Source organism: Oncorhynchus gorbuscha, linkage group LG11 (assembly GCF_021184085.1).
Source record: "Oncorhynchus gorbuscha isolate QuinsamMale2020 ecotype Even-year linkage group LG11, OgorEven_v1.0, whole genome shotgun sequence".
Lineage (NCBI taxonomy): Eukaryota > Metazoa > Chordata > Actinopteri > Salmoniformes > Salmonidae > Oncorhynchus > Oncorhynchus gorbuscha.
In genome coordinates this window covers 3,392,215-3,416,625 of record NC_060183.1, presented here as the reverse complement: position 1 = coordinate 3,416,625, position 24,411 = coordinate 3,392,215, and the positions used below count along the sequence as shown (strand labels likewise).

Genomic DNA, 24,411 nt, shown 5'->3' with positions numbered 1-24,411 from the left:
CACATGAGTCATGTCCGTAATGGTGATGTGAGGTGAAATGAGTATATTTGGGGATGTGAACACACAGTGTGATTGACCTGACGAAGCACAGATCCGTTTCGGACGGAAGCGGTGGTGAACTGGGAGCATAAACAGGCCTTCCTGTTAGTGGTGAATTGGGAGCATAAACAGGCCTTCCTGTCAGTGGTGAACTGGGAGCATAAACAGGCCTTCCTGTTAGTGGTGAACTGGGAGCATAAACAGGCCATCCTGTTAGTGGTGAATTGGGAGCATAAACAGGCCTTCCTGTTAGTGGTGAATTGGGAGCATAAACAGGCCTTCCTGTTAGTGGTGAACTGGGAGCATAAACAGGCCTTCCTGTTAGTGGTGAATTGGGAGCATAAACAGGCCTTCCTGTTAGTGGTGAATTGGGAGCATAAACAGGCCTTCCTGTTAGTGGTGAACTGGGAGCATAAACAGGCCTTCCTGTTAGTGTTGAACTGGGAGCATAAACAGGCCTTCCTGTTAGTGGTGAATTGGGAGCCTAAACAGGCCTTCCTGTTAGTGGTGAACTGGGAGCATAAACAGGCCTTCCTGTTAGTGTTGAATTGGGAGCATAAACAGGTCTTACTGTTAGTGGTGAATTGGGAGCATAAACAGGCCTTCTTGTTAGTGGTGAACTGGGAGCATAAACAGGCCTTCCTGTTAGTGTTGAATTGGGAGCATAAACAGGTCTTACTGTTAGTGGTGAATTGGGAGCATAAACAGGCCTTCTTGTTAGTGGTGAACTGGGAGCATAAACAGGCCTTCCTGTTACTGGTGAATTGGGATCATAAACAGGCCTTCCTGTTAGTGTTGAATTGGGAGCATAAACAGGCCTTCCTGTTAGTGGTGAACTGGGAGCATAAACAGGCCTTCTTGTTAGTGGTGAATTAGGAGCATAAACAGGCCTTCCTGTTAGTGGTGAATTGGGAGCATAAACAGGCCATCCTGTTAGTGGTGAATTGGGAGCATAAACAGGCCTTCCTGTTAGTGGTGAATTGGGAGCATAAACAGGCCTTCTTGTTAGTGGTGAACTGGGAGCATAAACAGGCCTTCCTGTTACTGGTGAATTGGGAGCATAAACAGGCCTTCCTGTTAGTGGTGAATTGGGAGCATAAACAGGCCTTCCTGTTAGTGGTGAATTGGGAGCATAAACAGGCCTTCTTGTTAGTGGTGAACTGGGAGCATAAACAGGCCTTCCTGTTAGTGGTGAATTGGGAGCATAAACAGTCCTTCCTGTTAGTGTTGAATTGGAAGCATAAACAGGCCTTCCTGTTAGTGGTGAATTGGGAGCATAAACAGTCCTTCCTGTTAGTGTTGAATTGGGAGCATAAACAGGCCTTCTTGTTCTATACCATGTATTCTGTATTAGCCCAGCACCTATGTTTTTAAGGATGACTAGTTGGCAAGGCGACGGCCGTAGTAGTTGGCAAGGCGACGGCCGTAGTAGTTGGCAAGGCGACGGCCGTAGTAGTTGGCAAGGCGACGGCCTTAGTAGTTGGCAAGGCGACGACCTTAGTAGTTGGCAAGGCGACGACCGTAGTAGTTGGCAATGCGACGACCGTAGTAGTTGGCAAGGCGACGACCGTAGTAGTTGGCAAGGCGACGACCGTAGTAGAGAACCCAGTACAGAGGGAGGAGTAGAGAACCCAGTACAGAGGGAGGAGTAGGAACCCAGTACAGAGGGAGGAGTAGGGAACCCAGTACAGAGGGAGGAGTAGGGAACCCAGTACAGAGGGAGGAGTAGGGAACCCAGTACAGAGGGAGGAGTAGGGAACCCAGTACAGAGGGAGGAGTAGGGAACCCAGTACAGAGGGAGGAGTAGGGAACCCAGTACAGAGGGAGGAGTAGGGAACCCAGTACAGAGGGAGGAGTAGGGAACCCAGTACAGAGGGAGGAGTAGGGAACCCAGTACAGAGGGAGGAGTAGGGAACCCAGTACAGAGGGAGGTGTAGAGAACCCAGTACAGAGGGAGGAGTAGGGAACCCAGTACAGAGGGAGGAGTAGGGAACCCAGTACAGAGGGAGGAGTAGAGAACCCAGTACAGAGGGAGGAGTAGGGAACCCAGTACAGAGGGAGGAGTAGGGAACCCAGTACAGAGGGAGGAGTAGGAACCCAGTACAGAGGGAGGAGTAGGGAACCCAGTACAGAGGGAGGAGTAGGGAACCCAGTACAGAGGGAGGAGTAGGGAACCCAGTACAGAGGGAGGAGTAGGGAACCCAGTACAGAGGGAGGTGTAGAGAACCCAGTACAGAGGGAGGAGTAGGGAGGACCCAGTACAGAGGGAGGAGTAGGGAACCCAGTACAGAGGGAGGAGTAGAGAACCCAGTACAGAGGGAGGAGTAGGGAACCCAGTACAGAGGGAGGAGTAGGGAACCCAGTACAGAGGGAGGAGTAGGGAACCCAGTACAGAGGGAGGAGTAGGGAACCCAGTACAGAGGGAGGAGTAGGGAACCCAGTACAGAGGGAGGAGTAGGGAACCCAGTACAGAGGGAGGTGTAGAGAACCCAGTACAGAGGGAGGTGTAGAGAACCCAGTACAGAGGGAGGAGTAGAGAACCCAGTACAGAGGGAGTAGATAGCTGAATACAACAGGTGTAGTAGACCTTACAGTGAAATGCTGAATACAACAGGTGTAGGTAGACCTCACAGTGAAATGCTGAATACAACAGGTGTAGGTAGACCTCACAGTGAAATGCTGAATACAACAGGTGTAGTAGACCTTACAGTGAAATGCTGAATACAACAGGTGTAGTAGACCTTACAGTGAAATGCTGAATACAACAGGTGTAGTAGACCTCACAGTGAAATGCTGAATACAACAGGTGTAGTAGACCTCACAGTGAAATGCTGAATACAACAGGTGTAGTATACCTTACAGTGAAATGCTGAATACAACAGGTGTAGTAGACCTTACAGTGAAATGCTGAATACAACAGGTGTAGGCTATGTATGTGTGGAGGCTATATGCAGGGTGTTACAGTACAGAGTCAATGTGGAAGCTATATACAGGGGGTACCGACAGAGAGTCAATGTGGAGGCTATATACAGGGTGTTACGGTACAGAGTCAATGTGGAAGCTATATACAGGGGGTACCGGTACAGAGTCAATGTGGAGGCTATGTACAGAGTCAATGTGGAGGCTATATACAGGTTGTTACGGTACAGAGTCAATGTGGAGGCTATATACAGGGGGTACCGGTACAGAGTCAATGTGGAGGCTATATAAAGGGGGTACAGGTCAGAGTCAATGTGGAGGCTATATACGGGGTGCTAAGGTACAGAGTCAATGTGGAGGCTATATACAGGGTGTTACGGTACAGAGTCAATGTGGAGGCTATATAAAGGAGGTACCGGTACAGAGTCAATGTGGAGGCTATATACAGGCGGTACCGGTACAGAGTCAATGTGTGGGGGCACCGGTGTCAAGGTAATTGAGGTAATATGTACATGTAGGTAGAGTTATTAAAGTGATTATGTACAGATAATAACAGAGAGTAGCAGCAGTGTTCTGGGGGGGGGGGGGGGGTAATTGTCTGGGTAGCCATTTGGTTAGCTGTTCAGGAGCTTCATGGCTTGGGGGTAAAAGCTGTTTGTTTAGAAGCCTCTTGGACCTGGACTTGGAGCTCAGGTACCGCTTGCCGTGCTGTAGCAGAGAGAACAGTCTATGCCTAGGATGGCTGGAGTCCTTTACAACTTTTAGGGCCTTCCTCTGGCACCGCCTGGTATAGAGGTCCTGGATGGCAGGAAGCTTGGCCCCAGTGATGTACTGGGCCGTTCGCACTACCCTGTGTAGTGCCTTGCAGTCGGAGGCCAGCAATTGCCATACCAGGCGGTGATGCAACCAGTCAGGATGCTCTTGATGGTGCAGCTGTAAAACCTTTTGAGGATCTTAGGACCCATGCCAAATCTTTTCAGTCTCCTGAGGGGGAATAGGTTTTGTCGTGCCCTCTTCATGACTGTCTTGATGTGCTTGGACCGTTCTAGTTTGTTGGTGATGTGGACGCCAAGGAACTGGAAGCTCTCAACCTGCTCCACTACAGTCTCTTTAGTAGTGATTCCGTTGTTTCAACTGGATCAACATGATTGTCAAACAAATGCCCAGCTTTAGCAAAATTCTCATTAACAATGTCAAGCAGTTTATTCTTGTCAGTTCACATCCATTGAATTTGAGGGCAATTGTGTTATTAACATTCATGGATTTAAATGGTTTTCCCATAATTTCGTGAAGTTATTGAGGTTTGGCAGATTCGTAATGGAAGCTAGATTTACATTTCCGTATTAACAAAATGTTTCTCAGTTTCCTGTTCAGCCCGAATAACTCCCGTTCAGCCCGAATAACTCCCGTTCAGCCTGAATAACTCCCGTTCAGCCTGAATAACTCCCGTTCAGCCCGAATAACTCCCGTTCAGCCTGAATAACTCCCGTTCAGTCTGGGAGTTACCCCTTTCTGACATTGGCCCATTGTGTATTTCTGGAGCCAATCAGATGATTTTCTCTGTCAACCAGGAAGTGTCTCTACCTCCTTAACCGGGACTTTTTGAGAGGGGCGTGTTTATCGCAGATAGTAGAAAACATAGAATGAAAATGGGAGTGTCTTCGATATATGGAATTAGTGCAATCCTCTCCCAGTTTAGATGCATAAAGTTCATGCAGGAATGCCTGCTCACAGAACTGCCTAAAAATGTCATTTGACTATGAACCGAGAGGGAACTCTATGAATGTTGATGTCTCTAATACAAGCAACTGCACAATGCTCATTAGGGAAAATACCAACGGCCGGCTTTGTATGCGGATTGATTTGATTGATTCGATTGTTTGTTAGAATAACACCAATAAGTGTTGACTTAGAGATGTCTTTTGGATTGAGTCTCATGACTTGCATTTATAATTTGGATAAAATGTAGTGTATGGCACAGTCCTCTTATGTCCTCGGAGTTCGGAGATAACCAATCCCAGTTTAAAATCGCCCATAAGGACCATTTCATTTCCCCCCCAACAACGCATCAGTTCAGCCAGAGAATCCAGAGATTCTACTTTTGCAGATGGAAATCGGAGTTCACAGCTTTCGATAATTGCAGCTTCAATGCTAAAAAATCAAACTGTTTTGGTTTAGATAAAGACCTCAGTAACCACATCTGTCTTTAATATAGATGGTTATACTTCCTCCCCCTTACTTTGTCGGTCACATCGATAAACAATATAACCATCCAAGTCTATAGACTGATTTAGAACAGATTTATTAAACCAGGTCTCAGACAGTAATAAGACATCTGGGTCAGCAGTGTGAACCCATACTTTTATCATGTACAATTTTGGCATCAGACTCCTCATATTCATATCAGTCCAAACCCTGATTTAGTTTTGAAATCATTTGGAGTGGGAAGTTCATCCATAGCCAATGGGCCTGGGTTTGGGTGAATGTTTCCTGATCCATAGCCAATGGGCCTGGGTTTGGGTGAATGTTTCCTGATCCATAGCCAATGGGCCTGGGTTTGGGTGAATGTTTCCTGATCCATAGCCAATGGGCCTGGGTTTGGGTGAATGTTTCCTGATCCATAGCCTATGAGCCTGGGTTTGGGTGAATGTTTCCTGATCCATAGCCAATGGGCCTGGGTGAATGTTTCCTGATCCATAGCCAATGGGCCTGGGTTTGGGTGAATGTTTCCTGATCCATAGCCAATGGGCCTGGGTTTGGGTGAATGTTTCCTGATCCATAGCCAATGGGCCTGGGTGGATGCTTCCTGATCCATAGCCAATGGGCCTGGGTGAATGTTTCCTGATCCATAGCCAATGGGCCTGGGTGAATGCTTCCTGATCCATAGCCAATGGGACTGGGTTTGGGTGAATGTTTCCTGATCCATAGCCAATGGGCCTGGGTGAATGTTTCCTGATCCATAGCCAATGGGCCTGGGTGAATGTTTCCTGATTCATAGCCAATGGGCCTGGGTGAATGTTTCCTGATCCATAGCCAATGGGCCTGGGTGAATGTTTCCTGATTCATAGCCAATGGGCCTGGGTTTGGGTGAATGTTTCCTGATTCATAGCCAATGGGCTGGGTTTGGGTGAATGTTTCCTGATCCATAGCCAATGGGCCTGGGTGAATGTTTCCTGATTCATAGCCAATGGGCCTGTGTTTGGGTGAATGTTTCCTGATCCATAGCCAATGGGCCTGGGTGAATGTTTCCTGATTCATAGCCAATGGGCCTGGGTTTGGGTGAATGTTTCCTGATCCATAGCCAATGGGCCTGGGTTTGGGTGAATGTTTCCTGATCCATAGCCAATGGGCCTGGGCCTGGGTGAATGCTTCCTGATCCATAGCCAATGGGCCTGGGTTTGGGTAAATGCTTCCTGATCCATAGCCAATGGGCCTGGGTTTGGGTGAATGTTTCCTGATTCATAGCCAATGGGACTGGGTTTGGGTGAATGTTTCCTGATCCATAGCCAATGGGCCTGGGTTTGGGTGAATGTTTCCTGATTCATAGCCAATGGGCCTGGGTGAATGTTTCCTGATTCATAGCCAATGGGCCTGGGTGGATGCTTCCTGATCCATAGCCAATGGGCCTGGGTGAATGTTTCCTGATCCATAGCCAATGGGCCTGGGTGAATGCTTCCTGATCCATAGCCAATGGGACTGGGTTTGGGTGAATGTTTCCTGATCCATAGCCAATGGGACTGGGTTTGGGTGAATGTTTCCTGATCCATAGCCAATGGGACTGGGTTTGGGTGAATGCTTCCTGATCCATAGCCAATGGGCCTGGGTGAATGCTTCCTGATCCATAGCCAATGGGCCTGGGTGAATGTTTCCTGATCCATAGCCAATGGGCCTGGGTGAATGTTTCCTGATCCATAGCCAATGGGCCTGGGTGAATGTTTCCTGATTCATAGCCAATGGGCCTGGGTGAATGTTTCCTGATCCAAAGCCAATGGGCCTGGGTGAATGTTTCCTGATTCATAGCCAATGGGCCTGGGTTTGGGTGAATGTTTCCTGATTCATAGCCAATGGGCCTGGGTTTGGGTGAATGTTTCCTGATTCATAGCCAATGGGCCTGGGTTTGGGTGAATGTTTCCTGATCCATAGCCAATGGGCCTGGGTTTGGGTGAATGTTTCCTGATCCATAGCCAATGGGCCTGGGCCTGGGTGAATGTTTCCTGATCCATAGCCAATGGGCCTGGGTGAATGTTTCCTGATCCATAGCCAATGGGCCTGGGCCTGGGTGAATGTTTCCTGATCCATAGCCAATGGGCCTGGGTTTGGGTGAATGCTTCCTGATCCATAGCCAATGGGCCTGGGTGAATGTTTCCTGATCCATAGCCAATGGGCCTGGGCCTGGGTGAATGTTTCCTGATCCATAGCCAATGGGCCTGGGTGAATGTTTCCTGATCCATAGCCAATGGGCCTGGGCCTGGGTGAATGTTTCCTGATCCATAGCCAATGGGCCTGGGTTTGGGTGAATGTTTCCTGATCCATAGCCAATGGGCCTGGGTTTGGGTGAATGTTTCCTGATCCATAGCCAATGGGCCTGGGTTTGGGTGAATGTTTCCTGATCCATAGCCAATGGGCCTGGGTTTGGGTGAATGTTTCCTGATCCATAGCCAATGGGCCTGGTTTTGGGTGAATGCTTCCTGATCCATAGCCAATGGGCCTGGGTGAATGTTTCCTGATCCATAGCCAATGGGCCTGGGTGAATGTTTCCTGATTCATAGCCAATGGGCCTGGGTGAATGTTTCCTGATCCATAGCTAATGGGCCTGGGTGAATGCTTCCTGATCCATAGCCAATGGGCCTGGGTTTGGGTGAATGTTTCCTGATTCATAGCCAATGGGCCTGGGTGAATGTTTCCTGATTCATAGCCAATGGGCCTGGGTTTGGGTGAATGCTTCCTGATTCATAGCCAATGGGCCTGGGTTTGGGTGAATGTTTCCTGATCCATAGCCAATGGGCCTGGGTGAATGTTTCCTGATTCATAGCCAATGGGCCTGGGTGAATATTTCCTGATCCATAGCCAATGGGCCTGGGTGAATGTTTCCTGATTCATAGCCAATGGGCCTGGGTTTGGGTGAATGCTTCCTGATCCATAGCCAATGGGCCTGGGTTTGGGTGAATGTTTCCTGATTCATAGCCAATGGGCCTTGGTTTGGGTGAATGTTTCCTGATTCATAGCCAATGGGCCTGGGTGAATGTTTCCTGATTCATAGCCAATGGGCCTGGGTTTGGGTGAATGCTTCCTGATTCATAGCCAATGGGCCTAGGTTTGGGTGAATGTTTCCTGATCCATAGCCAATGGGCCTGGGTGAATGTTTCCTGATTCATAGCCAATGGGCCTGGGTGAATATTTCCTGATCCATAGCCAATGGGCCTGGGTGAATGTTTCCTGATTCATAGCCAATGGGCCTGGGTTTGGGTGAATGCTTCCTGATCCATAGCCAATGGGCCTGGGTTTGGGTGAATGTTTCCTGATTCATAGCCAATGGGCCTTGGTTTGGGTGAATGTTTCCTGACATCAAAAGCAGCAGAATAATAAAAGACCTCGATTTGTTTCTTCCTAAAAAAATCTTTCTGCACTTAGATGATTTACAATAATCCAAAACTACAGTCATCTGATACAACAAACACCGTTTTTAGACCAAACCCTGAATATGAGAAGGTTTTATGAGCCTGTCACAGTAGGAGTCAAGTGGTTACACAATCAGATCCCTCTGAAAGATGATAATTGCTATACGGTCAGTCCAAGTAGGGTAGGAGATGGGTAGGAGATGAGATTTGAGTTTTTTATTGTTTAGACCACGCAATGAGCCATAACCCATGTAGACAGCAATTAAAAAACCATTTGTACAAAAATACCAATTTTAACCACTGAATTCAACAATTCACCCAAATAAAAATAAAACCAAATTAAAATGTACCGAGTCAGTCTTTTGAAACGTTAAACTCCATAAAAATGTTGAAGTCACACACTTATCAAGACAACACATGGCCATTTACTAGCGAATTTAACGTTTTGATCCTGTAGGATTTTAGATTTGACCTGATATTTAATGACAACCTATAACGGTTTTGCTGAGTAATAAAAACTTAGAACATTTAAACCAACAAACAGTGTGACACAACCCTGCCGCCATCTTGATTTCTCATGAATAGATTAGAGACCAGTCTATCATCTCAGCATGATGAATAGATTAGAGACCAGTCTATCATCAACATGATCAATAGATTAGAGACCAGTCTATCATCTCAGCATGATGAATAGATTAGAGACCAGTCTAGAGACCAGTCTATCATCAACATGATCAATAGATTAGAGACCAGTCTAGAGACCAGTCTATCATCAACATGATGAATAGATTAGAGACCAGTCTAGAGACCAGTCTATCATCAACATGATCAATAGATTAGAGACCAGTCTAGAGACCAGTCTATCATCAGCATGATGAATAGATTAGAGACCTGTCTATCATCAACATGATGAATAGATTAGAGACCAGTCTATCATCAACATGATGAATAGATTAGAGACCAGTCTATCATCTCAGCATGAATAGATTAGAGACCTGTCTATTATCAACATGATCAATAGATTAGAGACCTGTCTAGAGACCAGCCTATCATCTCAGCATGATTAATAGATTAGAGACCAGTCTATCATCAACATGATGAATAGATTAGAGACCAGTCTATCATCTCAGCATGATTAATAGATTAGAGACCTGTCTATCATCAACAAGATGAATAGATTAGAGACCTGTCTATCATCTCAACATGATGAATAGATTAGAGACCAGTCTAGAGACCAGTCTATCATCAACATGATTAATAGATTAGAGACCTGTCTATCATCAACATGATGAATAGATTAGAGACCTGTCTATCATCAGCATGATGAATAGATTAGAGACCAGTCTATCATCAACATGATCAATAGATTAGAGACCTGTCTAGAGACCTGTCTATCATCAACATGATTAATAGATTAGAGACCTGTCTATCATCAACATGATGAATAGATTAGAGACCAGTCTATCATCCCAGCATGATGAATAGATTAGAGACCTGTCTATCATCAACATGATGAATAGATTAGAGACCAGTCTAGAGACCAGTCTATCATCAACATGATGAATAGATTAGAGACCAGTCTAGAGACCAGTCTATCATCAGCATGATGAATAGATTAGAGACCAGTCTAGAGACCAGTCTATCATCTCAGCATGATGAATAGATTAGAGACCAGTCTAGAGACCAGTCTATCATCAGCATGATGAATAGATTAGAGACCAGTCTAGAGACCAGTCTATCATCAGCATGATGAATAGATTAGAGACCTGTCTATCATCAACATGATCAATAGATTAGAGACCTGTCTATCATCAACATGATGAATAGATTAGAGACCAGTCTATCATCAACAAGATGAATAGATTAGAGACCAGTCTAGAGACCAGTCTATCATCCCAGCATGATGAATAGATTAGAGACCTGTCTATCATCAACAAGATGAATAGATTAGAGACCAGTCTAGAGACCAGTCTATCATCCCAGCATGATGAATAGATTAGAGACCAGTCTAGAGACCAGTCTATCATCAGCATGATGAATAGATTAGAGACCTGTCTATCATCAACATGATCAATAGATTAGAGACCTGTCTATCATCAACATGATGAATAGATTAGAGACCAGTCTAGAGACCAGTCTATCATCAACATGATCAATAGATTAGAGACCAGTCTAGAGACCAGTCTATCATCAGCATGATCAATAGATTAGAGACCTGTCTATCATCAGCATGATGAATAGATTAGAGACCTGTCTATCATCAACAAGATGAATAGATTAGAGACCAGTCTAGAGACCAGTCTATCATCTCAGCATGATGAATAGATTAGAGACCAGTCTATCATCAACATGATTAATAGATTAGAGACCTGTCTATCATCAACATGATTAATAGATTAGAGACCTGTCTATCATCAACATGATTAATAGATTAGAGACCTGTCTATCATCAACATGATTAATAGATTAGAGACCTGTCTATCATCAACATGATCAATAGATTAGAGACCTGTCTATCATCAACATGATGAATAGATTAGAGACCTGTCTAGAGACCAGTCTATCATCAGCATGATCAATAGATTAGAGACCAGTCTATCATCAACATGATGAATAGATTAGAGACCAGTCTATCATCAACATGATTAATAGATTAGAGACCTGTCTAGAGACCAGTCTATCATCAACATGATCAATAGATTAGAGACCTGTCTATCATCTCAGCATGATGAATAGATTAGAGACCAGTCTAGAGACCAGTCTATCATCAACATGATCAATAGATTAGAGACCTGTCTATCATCTCAGCATGATGAATAGATTAGAGACCAGTCTAGAGACCAGTCTATCATCAACATGATGAATAGATTAGAGACCTGTCTATCATCTCAGCATGATTAATAGATTAGAGACCAGTCTATCATCAACATGATCAATAGATTAGAGACCAGTCTATCATCAACAAGATGAATAGATTAGAGACCTGTCTATCATCAACATGATGAATAGATTAGAGACCAGTCTAGAGACCAGTCTATCATCAGCATGATGAATAGATTAGAGACCAGTCTAGAGACCAGTCTATCATCAGCATGATGAATAGATTAGAGACCTGTCTATCATCAACATGATCAATAGATTAGAGACCTGTCTAGAGACCTGTCTATCATCAACATGATGAATAGATTAGAGACCAGTCTAGAGACCTGTCTATTATCAACATGATGAATAGATTAGAGACCTGTCTATCATCTCAACATGATGAATAGATTAGAGACCAGTCTATCATCAGCATGATGAATAGATTAGAGATTAGATTAGAGTCTAAAATCAACATTGTGACTCGGTCTATATAAAAGTGGTCAGATGAAGCAGATGCTAAACTACTGTTTGCTATCACAGACTGGAACAAAAGGAAGCACAGCCGCAAGCTGCCCAGTGACACGAGCCTACCAGACGAGCTAAATCACTTCTATGCTCGCTTCGAGGCAAGCAACACTGAGGCATGCATGAGAGCATCAGCTGTTCCGGACGACTGTGATCACGCTCTCCGTAGCCGACGTGAGTAAGACCTTTAAACAGGTCAACCTTATCAAGGCCGCTGGGCCAGACGGATTACCAGGACGTGTGCTCCGGGCATGTGCTGACCAACTGGCAGGTGTCTTCACTGACATTTTCAACATGTCCCTGATTGAGTCTGTAATACCAACATGCTTCAAGCAGACCAAGAACACAAAGGCAACCTGCCTAAATTACTACAGACCCGTAGCACTCACGTCTGTAGCCAGGAAGTGCTTTGAGAGGCTGGTAATGGCTCACATCAACACCATTATCCCAGAAACCCTAGACCCACTCCAATTTGCATACCACCCAAACAGATCCACAGTTGATGCAATCTCTATTTCCACACTGCCCTTTCTCACCTGGACAAAAGGAACACCGATGTGAAAATGCTGTTCATTGACTACAGCTCAGTGTTCAACACCATAGTGCCCACGAAGCTCATCACTAAGCTAAGGAACCTGGGACTAAGCACCTCCCTCTGCAACTGGATCCTGGACTTCCTGACAGGCCACCCCCAGGTGGTGAGGGTAGGTAGCAACACATCTGCCACACTGATCCTCAACACTGGAGCTCCGCAGGGGTGCGTGCTCAGTCCCCTCCTGTACTCCCTGTTCACCCACGACTGCATGGCCAGGCACGACTCCAACACCATTATTAAGTTTGCTGACGACACAACAGTGGTAGGCCTGATCACCGACAATGACGAGACAGCCTATAGGGAGGAGGTCAGAGACCTGGCCGGGTGGTGCCAGAATAACATCCTATCCCTCAATGTAACCAAGACTAAGGAGATGATTGTGGACTACAGGAAAAGGAGCACCGAGCACGTCTCCATTCTCATAAATGGGGCTGTAGTGGAGCAGGTTGAGAGCTTCAAGTTCCTTGGTGTCCACATCAACAACAAACTAGATTGGTCCAAACACACCAAGACAGTCGTGAAGAGGGCACGACAAAGCCTATTCCCCCTCAGGAAACGAAAAAGATTTGGCATGGGTCCTGAGATCCTCAAAAGGTTCTACAGCTGCAACATCGAGAGCATCCTGACCGGTTGCATCACTGCCTGGTACTGCAATTGCTCGGCCTCCGACCGCAAGGCACTTCAGAGGGTAGTGCGTACGGTCCAGTACATCACTGGTGCAAAGCTGCCTGCCATCCATGACCTCTACACCAGGCGGTGTCAGAGGAAGGCCCTAAAAATTGTCAAAGACTCCAGCCACATTTGAAAAAAAGAGTAGCAAGGCTTTCTACTGTTGTTTTATTTCTTTACTTACCTACCTACACATCTCTAAGTGTTGACTTAGAGATGTGTTTTGGATTGAGTCTCGTGACTTGCATTTATAATTTCAATAAAATGTAGTGTATGGCACAGTCCTCTTATGTCCTCGGAGTTCGGAGATAACCAATCCCAGTTTAAAATCGCCCATAAGGACCATTTCATTTCCCCCCCAACAACGCATCAGTTCAGCCAGAGAATCCAGGGATTCTACTTTTGCAGATGGAAATCGGAGTTCACAGCTTTCCATAATAGCAGCTTCAATGCTAAAAAATCAAACTGTTTTGGTTTAGATAAAGACCTCAGTAACCACATATCTGTCTTTAATATAGATGGTTATACTTCCTCCCCCTTACTTTGTCGGTCACATCGATAAACATTATAACATCCAAGTCTATAGACTGATTTAGAACAGATTTATTAAGCCAGGTCTAATAAGACATCTGGGTCAGCAGATGTCTTAATTTAAAGTTAGGGGTTAGGGGTTAGGGGTTAGGGGTTAGGCATTAGGGTTAGGGATTAGGGTTAGGGGGGGGTAGGGGTTAGGCATTAGGGTTAGGGGGTAGGCATTGGTTAAGGGTTAGGTATAGGGTTAGTACAGTACAGGGTTAGGGTTAGTACAGTGCAGGTTTAGGGTTAGTACAGTACAGGGTTAGGGTTTAGTACAGTACAGGGTTAGTACAGTACAGGGTTAGTACAGTACAGGGTTAGTACAGTACAGTACAAGGTTAGGGTTAGTACAGTACAGGGTTAGGGTTAGTACAGGGTTAGTACAGTACAGTACAGGGTTAGGGTTAGTACAGTACAGGGTTAGGGTTTAGTACAGTACAGGGTTAGTACAGTACAGGGTTAGGGTTAGTACAGTAGAGGGTTAGGGTTAGTACAGTAGAGGGTTAGGGTTAGTACAGTACAGGGTTAGGGTTAGTACAGTACAGTACAGGGTTAGTACAGTACAGGGTTAGTACAGTACAGGGTTAGTACAGTACAGGGTTAGTACAGTAGAGGGTTAGTACAGTACAGTACATGGTTAGTACAGTACAGTACAGTACAGTACAGGGTTAGTACAGTAGAGGGTTAGTACAGTACAGTACAGGGTTAGTACAGTGTTAGGGTTAGTACAGTACAGTGGGTTAGTACAGTACAGTGTTAGTACAGTACTGGGTTAGTACAGTACAGGGTTAGTACAGTACAGGGTTAGTACAGTACAGTGTTAGTACAGTACAGGATTAGTACAGTACAGGATTAGTACAGTACAGGGTTAGGGTTAGTACAGTAGAGGGTTAGTACAGTACAGGGTTAGGGTTAGTACAGTAGAGGGTTAGTACAGTAGAGGGTTAGTACAGTACAGTACAGGGTTAGTACAGTACAGGGTTAGTACAGTACAGTACAGGGTTAGGGTTAGTACAGTACAGGGTTAGTACAGTACAGTGTTAGGGTTAGTACAGTGCAGGGTTAGTACAGTACAGGGTTAGGGTTAGTACAGTACAGGGTTAGTACAGTACAGTACAGGGTTAGTACAGTACAGGGTTAGGGTTAGTACAGTACAGGGTTAGGGTTAGTACAGTAGAGGGTTAGTACAGTAGAGGGTTAGTACAGTAGAGGGTTAGGGTTAGTACAGTAAAGTACAGTGTTAGGGTTAGTACAGTACAGGGTTAGGGTTAGTACAAGGTTAGGGTTAGTACAGTACAGGGTTAGTACAGTACAGGGTTAGGGTTAGTACAGTACAGGGTTAGGGTTAGTACAGTACAGTACAGGGTTAGTACAGTACAGGGTTAGGGTTAGTACAGTACAGGGTTAGGGTTAGTACAGTACAGGGTTAGTACAGTACAGGGTTAGGGTTAGTACAGTACAGGGTTAGGGTTAGTACAGTACAGTACAGGGTTAGTACAGTGTTAGGGTTAGTACAGTACAGGGTTAGGGTTAGTACAGGGTTAGGTTAGTACAGTACAGGGTTAGGGTTAGTACAGTACAGGGTTAGGGTTAGTACAGTACAGTACAGGGTTAGTACAGTACAGGGTTAGTACAGTACAGGGTTAGGGTTAGTACAGTACAGGGTTAGTACAGTACAGGGTTAGGGTTAGTACAGTACAGGGTTAGGGTTAGTACAGTACAGGGTTAGTACAGTACAGGGTTAGGGTTAGTACAGTACAGTACATTACGGGGTTAGGGTTAGTACAGGGTTAGGGTTAGTACAGTACAGGGTTAGGGTTAGTACAGTACAGTACAGTACAGTACAGGGTTAGTACAGTACAGGGTTAGTACAGTACAGGGTTAGTGTTAGTACAGTACAGGGTTAGGGTTAGTACAGGGTTAGGGTTAGTACAGTTAGGGTTAGTACAGTACAGGGTTAGTACAGTACAGGTTTAGTACAGTACAGGGTTAGTACAGTACAGTACAGGGTTAGTACAGTACAGGGTTAGTACAGTACAGGGTTAGGGTTAGTACAGTACAGGGTTAGTAGTACAGTACAGGGTTAGTACAGTACAGGGTTAGTACAGTACAGGGTTAGTACAGTACAGTGTTAGTACAGTACAGTGTTAGGGTTAGTACAGTACAGTGTTAGGGTTAGTACAGTGTTAGGGTTAGTACAGTACAGGGTTAGGGTTAGTACAGTACAGGTTAGTTAGTACAGTACAGGGTTAGTACAGTACAGGGTTAGGGTTAGTACAGTACAGGGTTAGTACAGTACAGGGTTAGTACAGTACAGGGTTAGGGTTAGTACAGTACAGGGTTAGTACAGTACAGGGTTAGTACATTATAGGGTTAGTACAGTACAGGGTTAGTACATTATAGGGTTAGTACAGTACAGGGTTAGTACAGTACAGGGTTAGGGTTAGTACAGGATTAGTACAGTACAGGGTTAGTACAGTACAGTACAGGGTTAGTACAGTACAGGGTTAGTACAGTACAGGGTTAGTACAGTACAGGGTTAGTACAGTACAGGGTTAGTACAGTACAGGGTTAGGGTTAGTACAGTACAGGGTTAGTACAGTACAGGGTTATGGTTAGTACAGGGTTAGTACAGTACAGGGTTAGTACAGTACAGGGTTAGTACAGTACAGGGTTAGTGTTAGTACAGTACAGGGTTAGTACAGTACAGGGTTAGGGTTAGTACAGTACAGTACAGGGTTAGTACAGTACAGGGTTAGTACAGTACAGTACAGGGTTAGTACAGTACAGGGTTAGGGTTAGTACAGTACAGGGTTAGTACAGTACAGGGTTAGTACAGTACAGTGTTAGTACATTATAGGGTTAGTACAGTACAGGGTTAGTACAGTACAGGGTTAGTACAGTACAGGGTTAGTACAGGGTTAGTACAGTACAGTACAGGGCTGGCACTATGGTACCTCTGGAAGTAGTGCAGACAAAAGGTCCCCAGTAGCAGGCTGGTCCCCAGGCTGGACCCCGTGTGGTTGGGTGTGGTAGTCATCATCATCAGGGGTACCAGGAGAGAGGGGAGCTCCTGGAGGAACCAGGCCAGCCTAGCAGGCATCATCCTGGGCATGGAGGAGGAGGAGGTCAGCCCCAAGTCCAGGTAGCGTCCGTAGGGGGCCTGGGGCAGACGCACCAGGTGGCTCACTCCCATCAGGAATAGCACACAGCTCAGGGTGTTGATCAGGTTGTCCCAACACTGCATTCTGGGTCAGAGCTCTGCCTTCGTCTCAGTGCCGACAAGGTCCTAAAAATGACGAAAGGTTCGCACACAAAAACACACAAAGTTACTTTTTACAGCAGGAAAATAACACAGATGTGTTGGTGTGTTTGTCACCTCCTTCAGTGTGTCAGGGTTAACGAGGGTTAACGAGGGTCACAGGCAGAACTATCTCCCTCTCTCAGGGTTAATCGAGGGTTAACAAGGGTTAACAAGGGTCTCAGGGTTAATCGAGGGTTAACAAGGGTTAACAAGGGTCACAGGCAGATCTATCTCCCTCTCTCAGGGTTATCTCCAGATCTATCTCCCTCAGGGTTAACGAGGGTCACAGGCAGAACTATCTCCCTCTCTCAGGGTTAACGAGGGTCACAGGCAGATCTATCTCCCTCTCTCAGGGTTAACGAGGGTTAACGAGGGTTAACAAGGGTCACAGGCAGATCTATCTCCCTCTCTCAGGGTTAACGAGGGTCACAGGCAGAACTATCTCCCTCTCTCAGGGTTAACGAGGGTTAACGAGGGTAACGAGGTTTAACGAGGGTCACAGGCAGAACTATCTCCCTCTCTCAGGGTTAACGAGGGTTAACGAGGGTCACAGGCAGAACTATCTCCCTCTCTCAGGGTTAATCGAGGGTTAACAAGGGTCACAGGCAGATCTATCTCCCTCTCTCAGGGTTAACGAGGGTCACAGGCAGAACTATCTCCCTCTCTCAGGGTTAACGAGGGTTAACAAGGGTCACAGGCAGATCTATCTCCCTCTCTCAGGGTTAACGAGGGTCACAGGCAGAACTATCTCCCTCTCTCAGGGTTAATCGAGGGTTAACAAGGGTTAACAAGGGTCACAGGCAGATCTATCTCCCTCTCTCAGGGTTAACGAGGGTTAACGAGGGTCACAGGCAGAACTATCTCCCTCTCTCAGGGTTAACGAGGGTTAACGAGGGTTAACAAGGGTCACAGGCAGATCTATCTCCCTCTCTCAGGGTTAACGAGGGTTAACGAGGGTAACGAGGTTTAACGAGGGTCACAGGCAGAACTATCTCCCTCTCTCAGGGTTAACGAGGGTTAACGAGGGTCACAGGCAGAACTATCTCCCTCTCTCAGGGTTAACGAGGGTTAACGAGGGTCACAGGCAGAACTATCTCCCTCTCTCAGGGTTAACGAGGGTTAACGAGGGTCACAGGCAGAACTATCTCCCTCTCTCAGGGTTAACGAGGGTTAACGAGGGTTAACGAGTGTCACAGGCAGAACTATCTCCCTCTCTCAGGGTTAACAGGGTTAACGAGGGTCACAGGCAGAACTATCTCCCTCTCTCAGGGTTAATCAAGGGTTAACATGGGTCACAGGCAGATCTATCTCCCTCTCTCAGGGTTAACGAGGGTTAACGAGGGTCACAGGCAGAACTATCTCCCTCTCTCAGGGTTAACGAGGGTTAACAAGGGTCACAGGCAGATCTATCTCCCTCTCTCAGGGTTAACGAGGGTTAACAAGGGTCACAGGCAGATCTATCTCCCTCTCTCAGGGTTAACGAGGGTCACAGGCAGATCTATCTCCCTCTCTCAGGGTTAACGAGGGTCACAGGCAGAACTATCTCCCTCTCTCAAGGTTAACCAGCCTGCCCAACTCCTTCCCAGAGGAGCAGCACCACCCCAGTCCTCTTTCTGCTGAACTGAAACACCACAATATCTCCAGATCCTTCCTCTGTGTGTGTCTGTTGACTCATGTCATGTTGAGTTCTTGTCTGTAACTGGGACGAATCAGAATGAAGTCTGTGTATGCAGGACACTGTGAATGTGTTCATTGGGGGGGAGTGATGTCATGCAGTATCAGTAAAATGTAAGGGGGTATACAGAAGATGGCCCTATTTGGTAAAAGACCAAGTCCATATTATGGCAAGAACAGCTCAAATAAGCAAAGATAAATGACAGTCCATCATTACTTAAAGAGATGAAGGTCAGACAATCTGTAAAATTTTAAGAACTTTGAAAGTTTCTTCAAGCGCAGTCGCAAAAACCATAAAGCGCTATGATGAAACTGGCTCTCATGAGGAACGGCACAGGAAAGGAAGACCCAGAGTTACCTCTGCTGCAGAGGATCAGTTCATTAGAGAGTTAACTGGCTCTCATGAGGACCGCCACAGGAAAGGAAGACCTTAAGGAAAAGCAGCCAACAAGTGCTCAGCATATGTGGGAACTCCTTCAAGACAGTTGGAAAAGCATTCCAGGTGAAGCTGGTTGAGAGAATGCCAAGAGTGTGCAAAGCTGTCAACAAGGCAAAAGGTGGCTATTTGAAGAACCTCAAATATAAAATACATTTTGATTTGTTTAACACTGTTTTGGTTACTACATGATTCCATATGTGCTATTTCATAGTTTTGATGTCTTTGCTATTATTCTACAATGAAAAACATAGTAACAAAATAAAGAAAAACCCTTGAATGAGTAGGTGTGTCCAAACTATTGGTAGTGTATAGATCAGTTTGGAGTGATATAAATCACTGTGGAAGTGTAGCTTTATTAAAGGGGCAGTCTGCACTTTCTACATTCATTTTTGGGAATACGGTGCCATTTGGGGTCTCACACAGAGTGATTGTAGTACAACAGCCCGTAATAAAACTAAATTATCCTTCCCAGATAGAGTTCCATATTGACTGGGACTTGTTAATGGCGGGTGTCACTTCCTATCCAGAAAGCTTTATGTGTGTTGTGAATACCGTGCTAATGTAGCTGACAACTCAGTGCTAATGGAGCTGACAACACAGTGCTAATGGAGCTGACAACACAGTGCTAATGGAGCTGACAACACAGTGCTAATGGAGCTGACAACACAGTGCTAATGGAGCTGACAACACAGTGCTAATGGAGCTGACAACACAGTGCTAATGGAGCTGACAACACAGTGCTAATGTAGCTGACAACACAGTGCTAATGTAGCTGACAACACAGTGCTAATGTAGCTGACAACACAGTGCTAATGTAGCTGACAACACAGTGCTAATGTAGCTGACAACACAGTGCTAATGTAGCTGACAACACAGTGCTAATGGAGCTGACAACACAGTGCTAATGGAGCTGACAACACAGTGCTAATGGAGCTGACAACACAGTGCTAATGGAGCTGACAACACAGTGCTAATGGAGCTGACAACACAGTGCTAATGGAGCTGACAACACAGTGCTAATGGAGCTGACAACACAGTGCTAATGGAGCTGACAACACAGTGCTAATGGAGCTGACAACACAGTGCTAATGGAGCTGACAACACAGTGCTAATGGAGCTGACAACACAGTGCTAATGTAGCTGACAACACAGTGCTAATGTAGCTGACAACACAGTGCTAATGTAGCTGACAACACAGTGCTAATGTAGCTGACAACTCAGTGCTAATGTAGCTGACAACACAGTGCTAATGTAGCTGACAACACAGTGCTAATGTAGCTGACAACACAGTGCTAATGGAGCTGACAACACAGTGCTAATGTAGATGACAACACAGTGCTAATGTAGCTGACAACACAGTGCTAATGGAGCTGACAACACAGTGCTAATGGAGCTGACAACACAGTGCTAATGGAGCTGACAACACAGTGCTAATGGAGCTGACAACACAGTGCTAAATGTAGCTGACAACACAGTGCTAATGTAGCTGACAACACAGTGCTAATGGAGCTGACAACACAGTGCTAATGTAGCTGACAACACAGTGCTAATGGAGCTGACAACACAGTGCTAATGGAGCTGACAACACAGTGCTAATGGAGCTGACAACACAGTGCTAATGGAGCTGACAACACAGTGCTAATGGAGCTGACAACACAGTGCTAATGGAGCTGACAACACAGTGCTAATGGAGCTGACAACACAGTGCTAATGTAGCTGACAACACAGTGCTAATGTAGCTGACAACACAGTGCTAATGTAGCTGACAACTCAGTGCTAATGTAGCTGACAACACAGTGCTAATGTAGCTGACAACACAGTGCTAATGTAGCTGACAACACAGTGCTAATGTAGCTGACAACACAGTGCTAATGGAGCTGACAACACAGTGCTAATGTAGCTGACAACACAGTGCTAATGTAGCTGACAACACAGTGCTAATGTAGCTGACAACACAGTGCTAATGTAGCTGACAACTCAGTGCTAATGTAGCTGACAACACAGTGCTAATGTAGCTGACAACACAGTGCTAATGTAGCTGACAACACAGTGCTAATGGAGCTGACAACACAGTGCTAATGTAGCTGACAACACAGTGCTAATGTAGCTGACAACACAGTGCTAATGTAGCTGACAACTCAGTGCTAATGTAGCTGACAACACAGTGCTAATGTAGCTGACAACACAGTGCTAATGTTGACAACACAGTGCTAATGGAGCTGACAACACAGTGCTAATGTAGCTGACAACACAGTGCTAATGTAGCTGACAACACAGTGCTAATGTAGCTGACAACACAGTGCTAATGTAGCTGACAACTCAGTGCTAATGTAGCTGACAACTCAGTGCTAATGTAGCTGACAACACAGTGCTAATGTAGCTGACAACACAGTGCTAATGGAGCTGACAACACAGTGCTAATGGAGCTGACAACACAGTGCTAATGGAGCTGACAACACAGTGCTAATGGAGCTGACAACACAGTGCTAATGGAGCTGACAACACAGTGCTAATGGAGCTGACAACACAGTGCTAATGGAGCTGACAACACAGTGCTAATGTAGCTGACAACACAGTGCTAATGTAGCTGACAACACAGTGCTAATGTAGCTGACAACTCAGTGCTAATGTAGCTGACAACACAGTGCTAATGTAGCTGACAACACAGTGCTAATGTAGCTGACAACACAGTGCTAATGGAGCTGACAACACAGTGCTAATGTAGATGACAACACAGTGCTAATGTAGCTGACAACACAGTGCTAATGTAGCTGACAACACAGTGCTAATGGAGCTGACAACACAGTGCTAATGGAGCTGACAACACAGTGCTAATGGAGCTGACAACACAGTGCTAATGGAGCTGACAACACAGTGCTAAATGTAGCTGACAACACAGTGCTAATGTAGCTGACAACACAGTGCTAATGGAGCTGACAACACAGTGCTAATGTAGCTGACAACACAGTGCTAATGGAGCTGACAACACAGTGCTAATGGAGCTGACAACACAGTGCTAATGGAGCTGACAACACAGTGCTAATGTAGCTGACAACACAGTGCTAATGGAGCTGACAACACAGTGCTAATGTAGCTGACAACTCAGTGCTAATGGAGCTGACAACACAGTGCTTGCTTAGTCATTTCACTTCCTCCCTCTCCAGCTCACAGTAAGACTAGATCCTGGGACCTCTGCCTCACAAACACAGGAGACCGCCCTCCTAAAACATTCTAACCAGTTGCGGTACTGAAAAGGATTGGACTCGACAGCCTAAGTGGAGACATTTCAGGCTGAGGAGTGAGTTTCACAAAGTCCCTTCTGCTATATTAACATCATTCTCTGTCTGGATAAGTAGAATGGATGGAATTTGTAAGAGTTTCAACAGTCTGCCAAACAGAATTTGCATCCCAAATGTCAAGCTATTCCCCATAGGGGTAAAATATAGGCATAGTGGAGTGCACTATATATGGTGCCATTTGGGATGCATTCACAGGACAAAATGACAGGAACCGTTATCTATCTCTACCAGCGTCTCTCTCCAAATATACTAGCTTCTCTAAATGAGGCCAGTCTCTCTATGAGTCTGACAAGAGAGACTAGCTCAAAGGCTAGCCAAACCAATTGACCCATTAATATCCAGACTAGCCCAAAGTCTAGCCAATCCCATTGACCCATTACATTCCAGACTAGCTCAAAGGCTAGCCAATCCCATTGACCCATTACTATCCAGACTAGCTCAAAGTCTAGCCAATACCATTGACCCATTACATTCCAGACTAGCTCAAAGTCTAGCCAATCCCATTGACCCATTATGATCCAGACTAGCTCAAAGTCTAGCCAATACCATTGACCCATTACATTCCAGACTAGCTCAAAGGCTAGCCAATCCCATTGACCCATTACATTCCAGACTAGCTCAGAGGCTAGCCAAAAGCACTCACCCATTACATTCCAGACTAGCTCAGAGGCTAGCCAAAAGCACTCACCCATTACAATCCAGAATACATAGGGCTGTGAGGATGTTGATTACATTTTTTACAAATTCCCCTTATTGATTACCTGAACAATTCACTGTATACCACTGTTATAGCATTTTACCATCTCTCCCGTCCATATACCACTGTCATACCATGTTACCATCTCTCCCGTCCATATACCACTGTCATACCATGTTACCATCTCTCAGCATGGTACAGTGGGAAAATAACAGTGTGTTAGCTTTGACAGAATACATCTAATTCATATTCTCCAGGCAAGTGAGTAGCAGCAGACAGAAAAGCAGAGAGGCGAACAGGGCAGGCAGAGAGGCAAACAGGGCAGGCAGAGAGGCAAACAGGGCAGGCAGAGAGGCAAACGGGGCAGGCAGAGAGACAAACAGGGCAGGCAGAGAGACAAACGGGGCAGACAGAGAGACAAACGGGGCAGGCAGAGAGGCAAACGGGGCAGGCAGAGAGACAAACGGGGCAGGCAGAGAGACAAACGGGGCAGGCAGACAAAAAAGGCAGACAGACAGGCAGGCAAGCAGATGTGTTATCCTCTAACCGACAACTACCCTGTCTCTCCGTTATAACTCACTTTATTCCTGGGCAGCTGTGCCTGTTCTGATGGAGTCCAGGTCCAACGTTTTGAATCAATCCTTTAGTTTCCCATCCCTAGGTCGCCCTGGACTGGTCCCCATAATCCCCTTCATAGAATCCCATTCAGGGAAACCAAACCTCCAGCCTTACTGACCTAACCTGCCCTCTGCAGTCCACACTGTCAAGCTGCTACGATTAAAACATTACATTACAGAGGAGTGCACTAGTCTGGTCCCCTTGGTTCCTAACCTCAAATGAGTTGTCTTCAAGGGATCAACAAGAAAGTTACATTCTATTCCAAGTCCAGCCTGACTTTCCTAGCATGTGTTCTATCCTCCACAGTCCTCACTCTCTTTCATTATATTACATCAAATGAAATCCAATTTTATTTATCACATACATGTGTTTATCAGATGTTATTGTGGGTGTAGTGAAATGTTTATTTTTCTAGCTCTAACAGTACAGTAATATCTAACAATACACACAAATCTAAAGTCATGGAATTAAGAGTATGTAAATATATGGACGAGCAATGTCAGAGTGGAATAGACTAAGATACAGTAGAATGGTATAGAATACAGTATATACATATGAGATGAGTAATGCATAGACT

At 45.5% G+C, this 24,411-nt stretch overlaps 1 protein-coding gene across 1 annotated transcript in view; it reads right to left on the bottom strand.

Annotated features, from left to right (window-relative positions):
- srd5a2b (steroid-5-alpha-reductase, alpha polypeptide 2b) overlaps positions 1-24,031 on the bottom strand; it is a 71,398-nt gene extending 47,367 nt beyond the window's left edge. Inside the window, exons 1-2 of the mRNA XM_046367813.1 lie at positions 23,797-24,031; positions 16,761-17,092 (exon numbers count right to left, since the gene is read on the bottom strand). Of these exons, the coding sequence (XP_046223769.1) occupies positions 16,761-17,050 (290 nt within the window). The 5' untranslated portion in view covers positions 17,051-17,092; positions 23,797-24,031. The remainder of the gene's footprint in view (positions 1-16,760; positions 17,093-23,796) is intronic.
- Between the last annotated feature and the right edge of the window lie 380 nt (positions 24,032-24,411).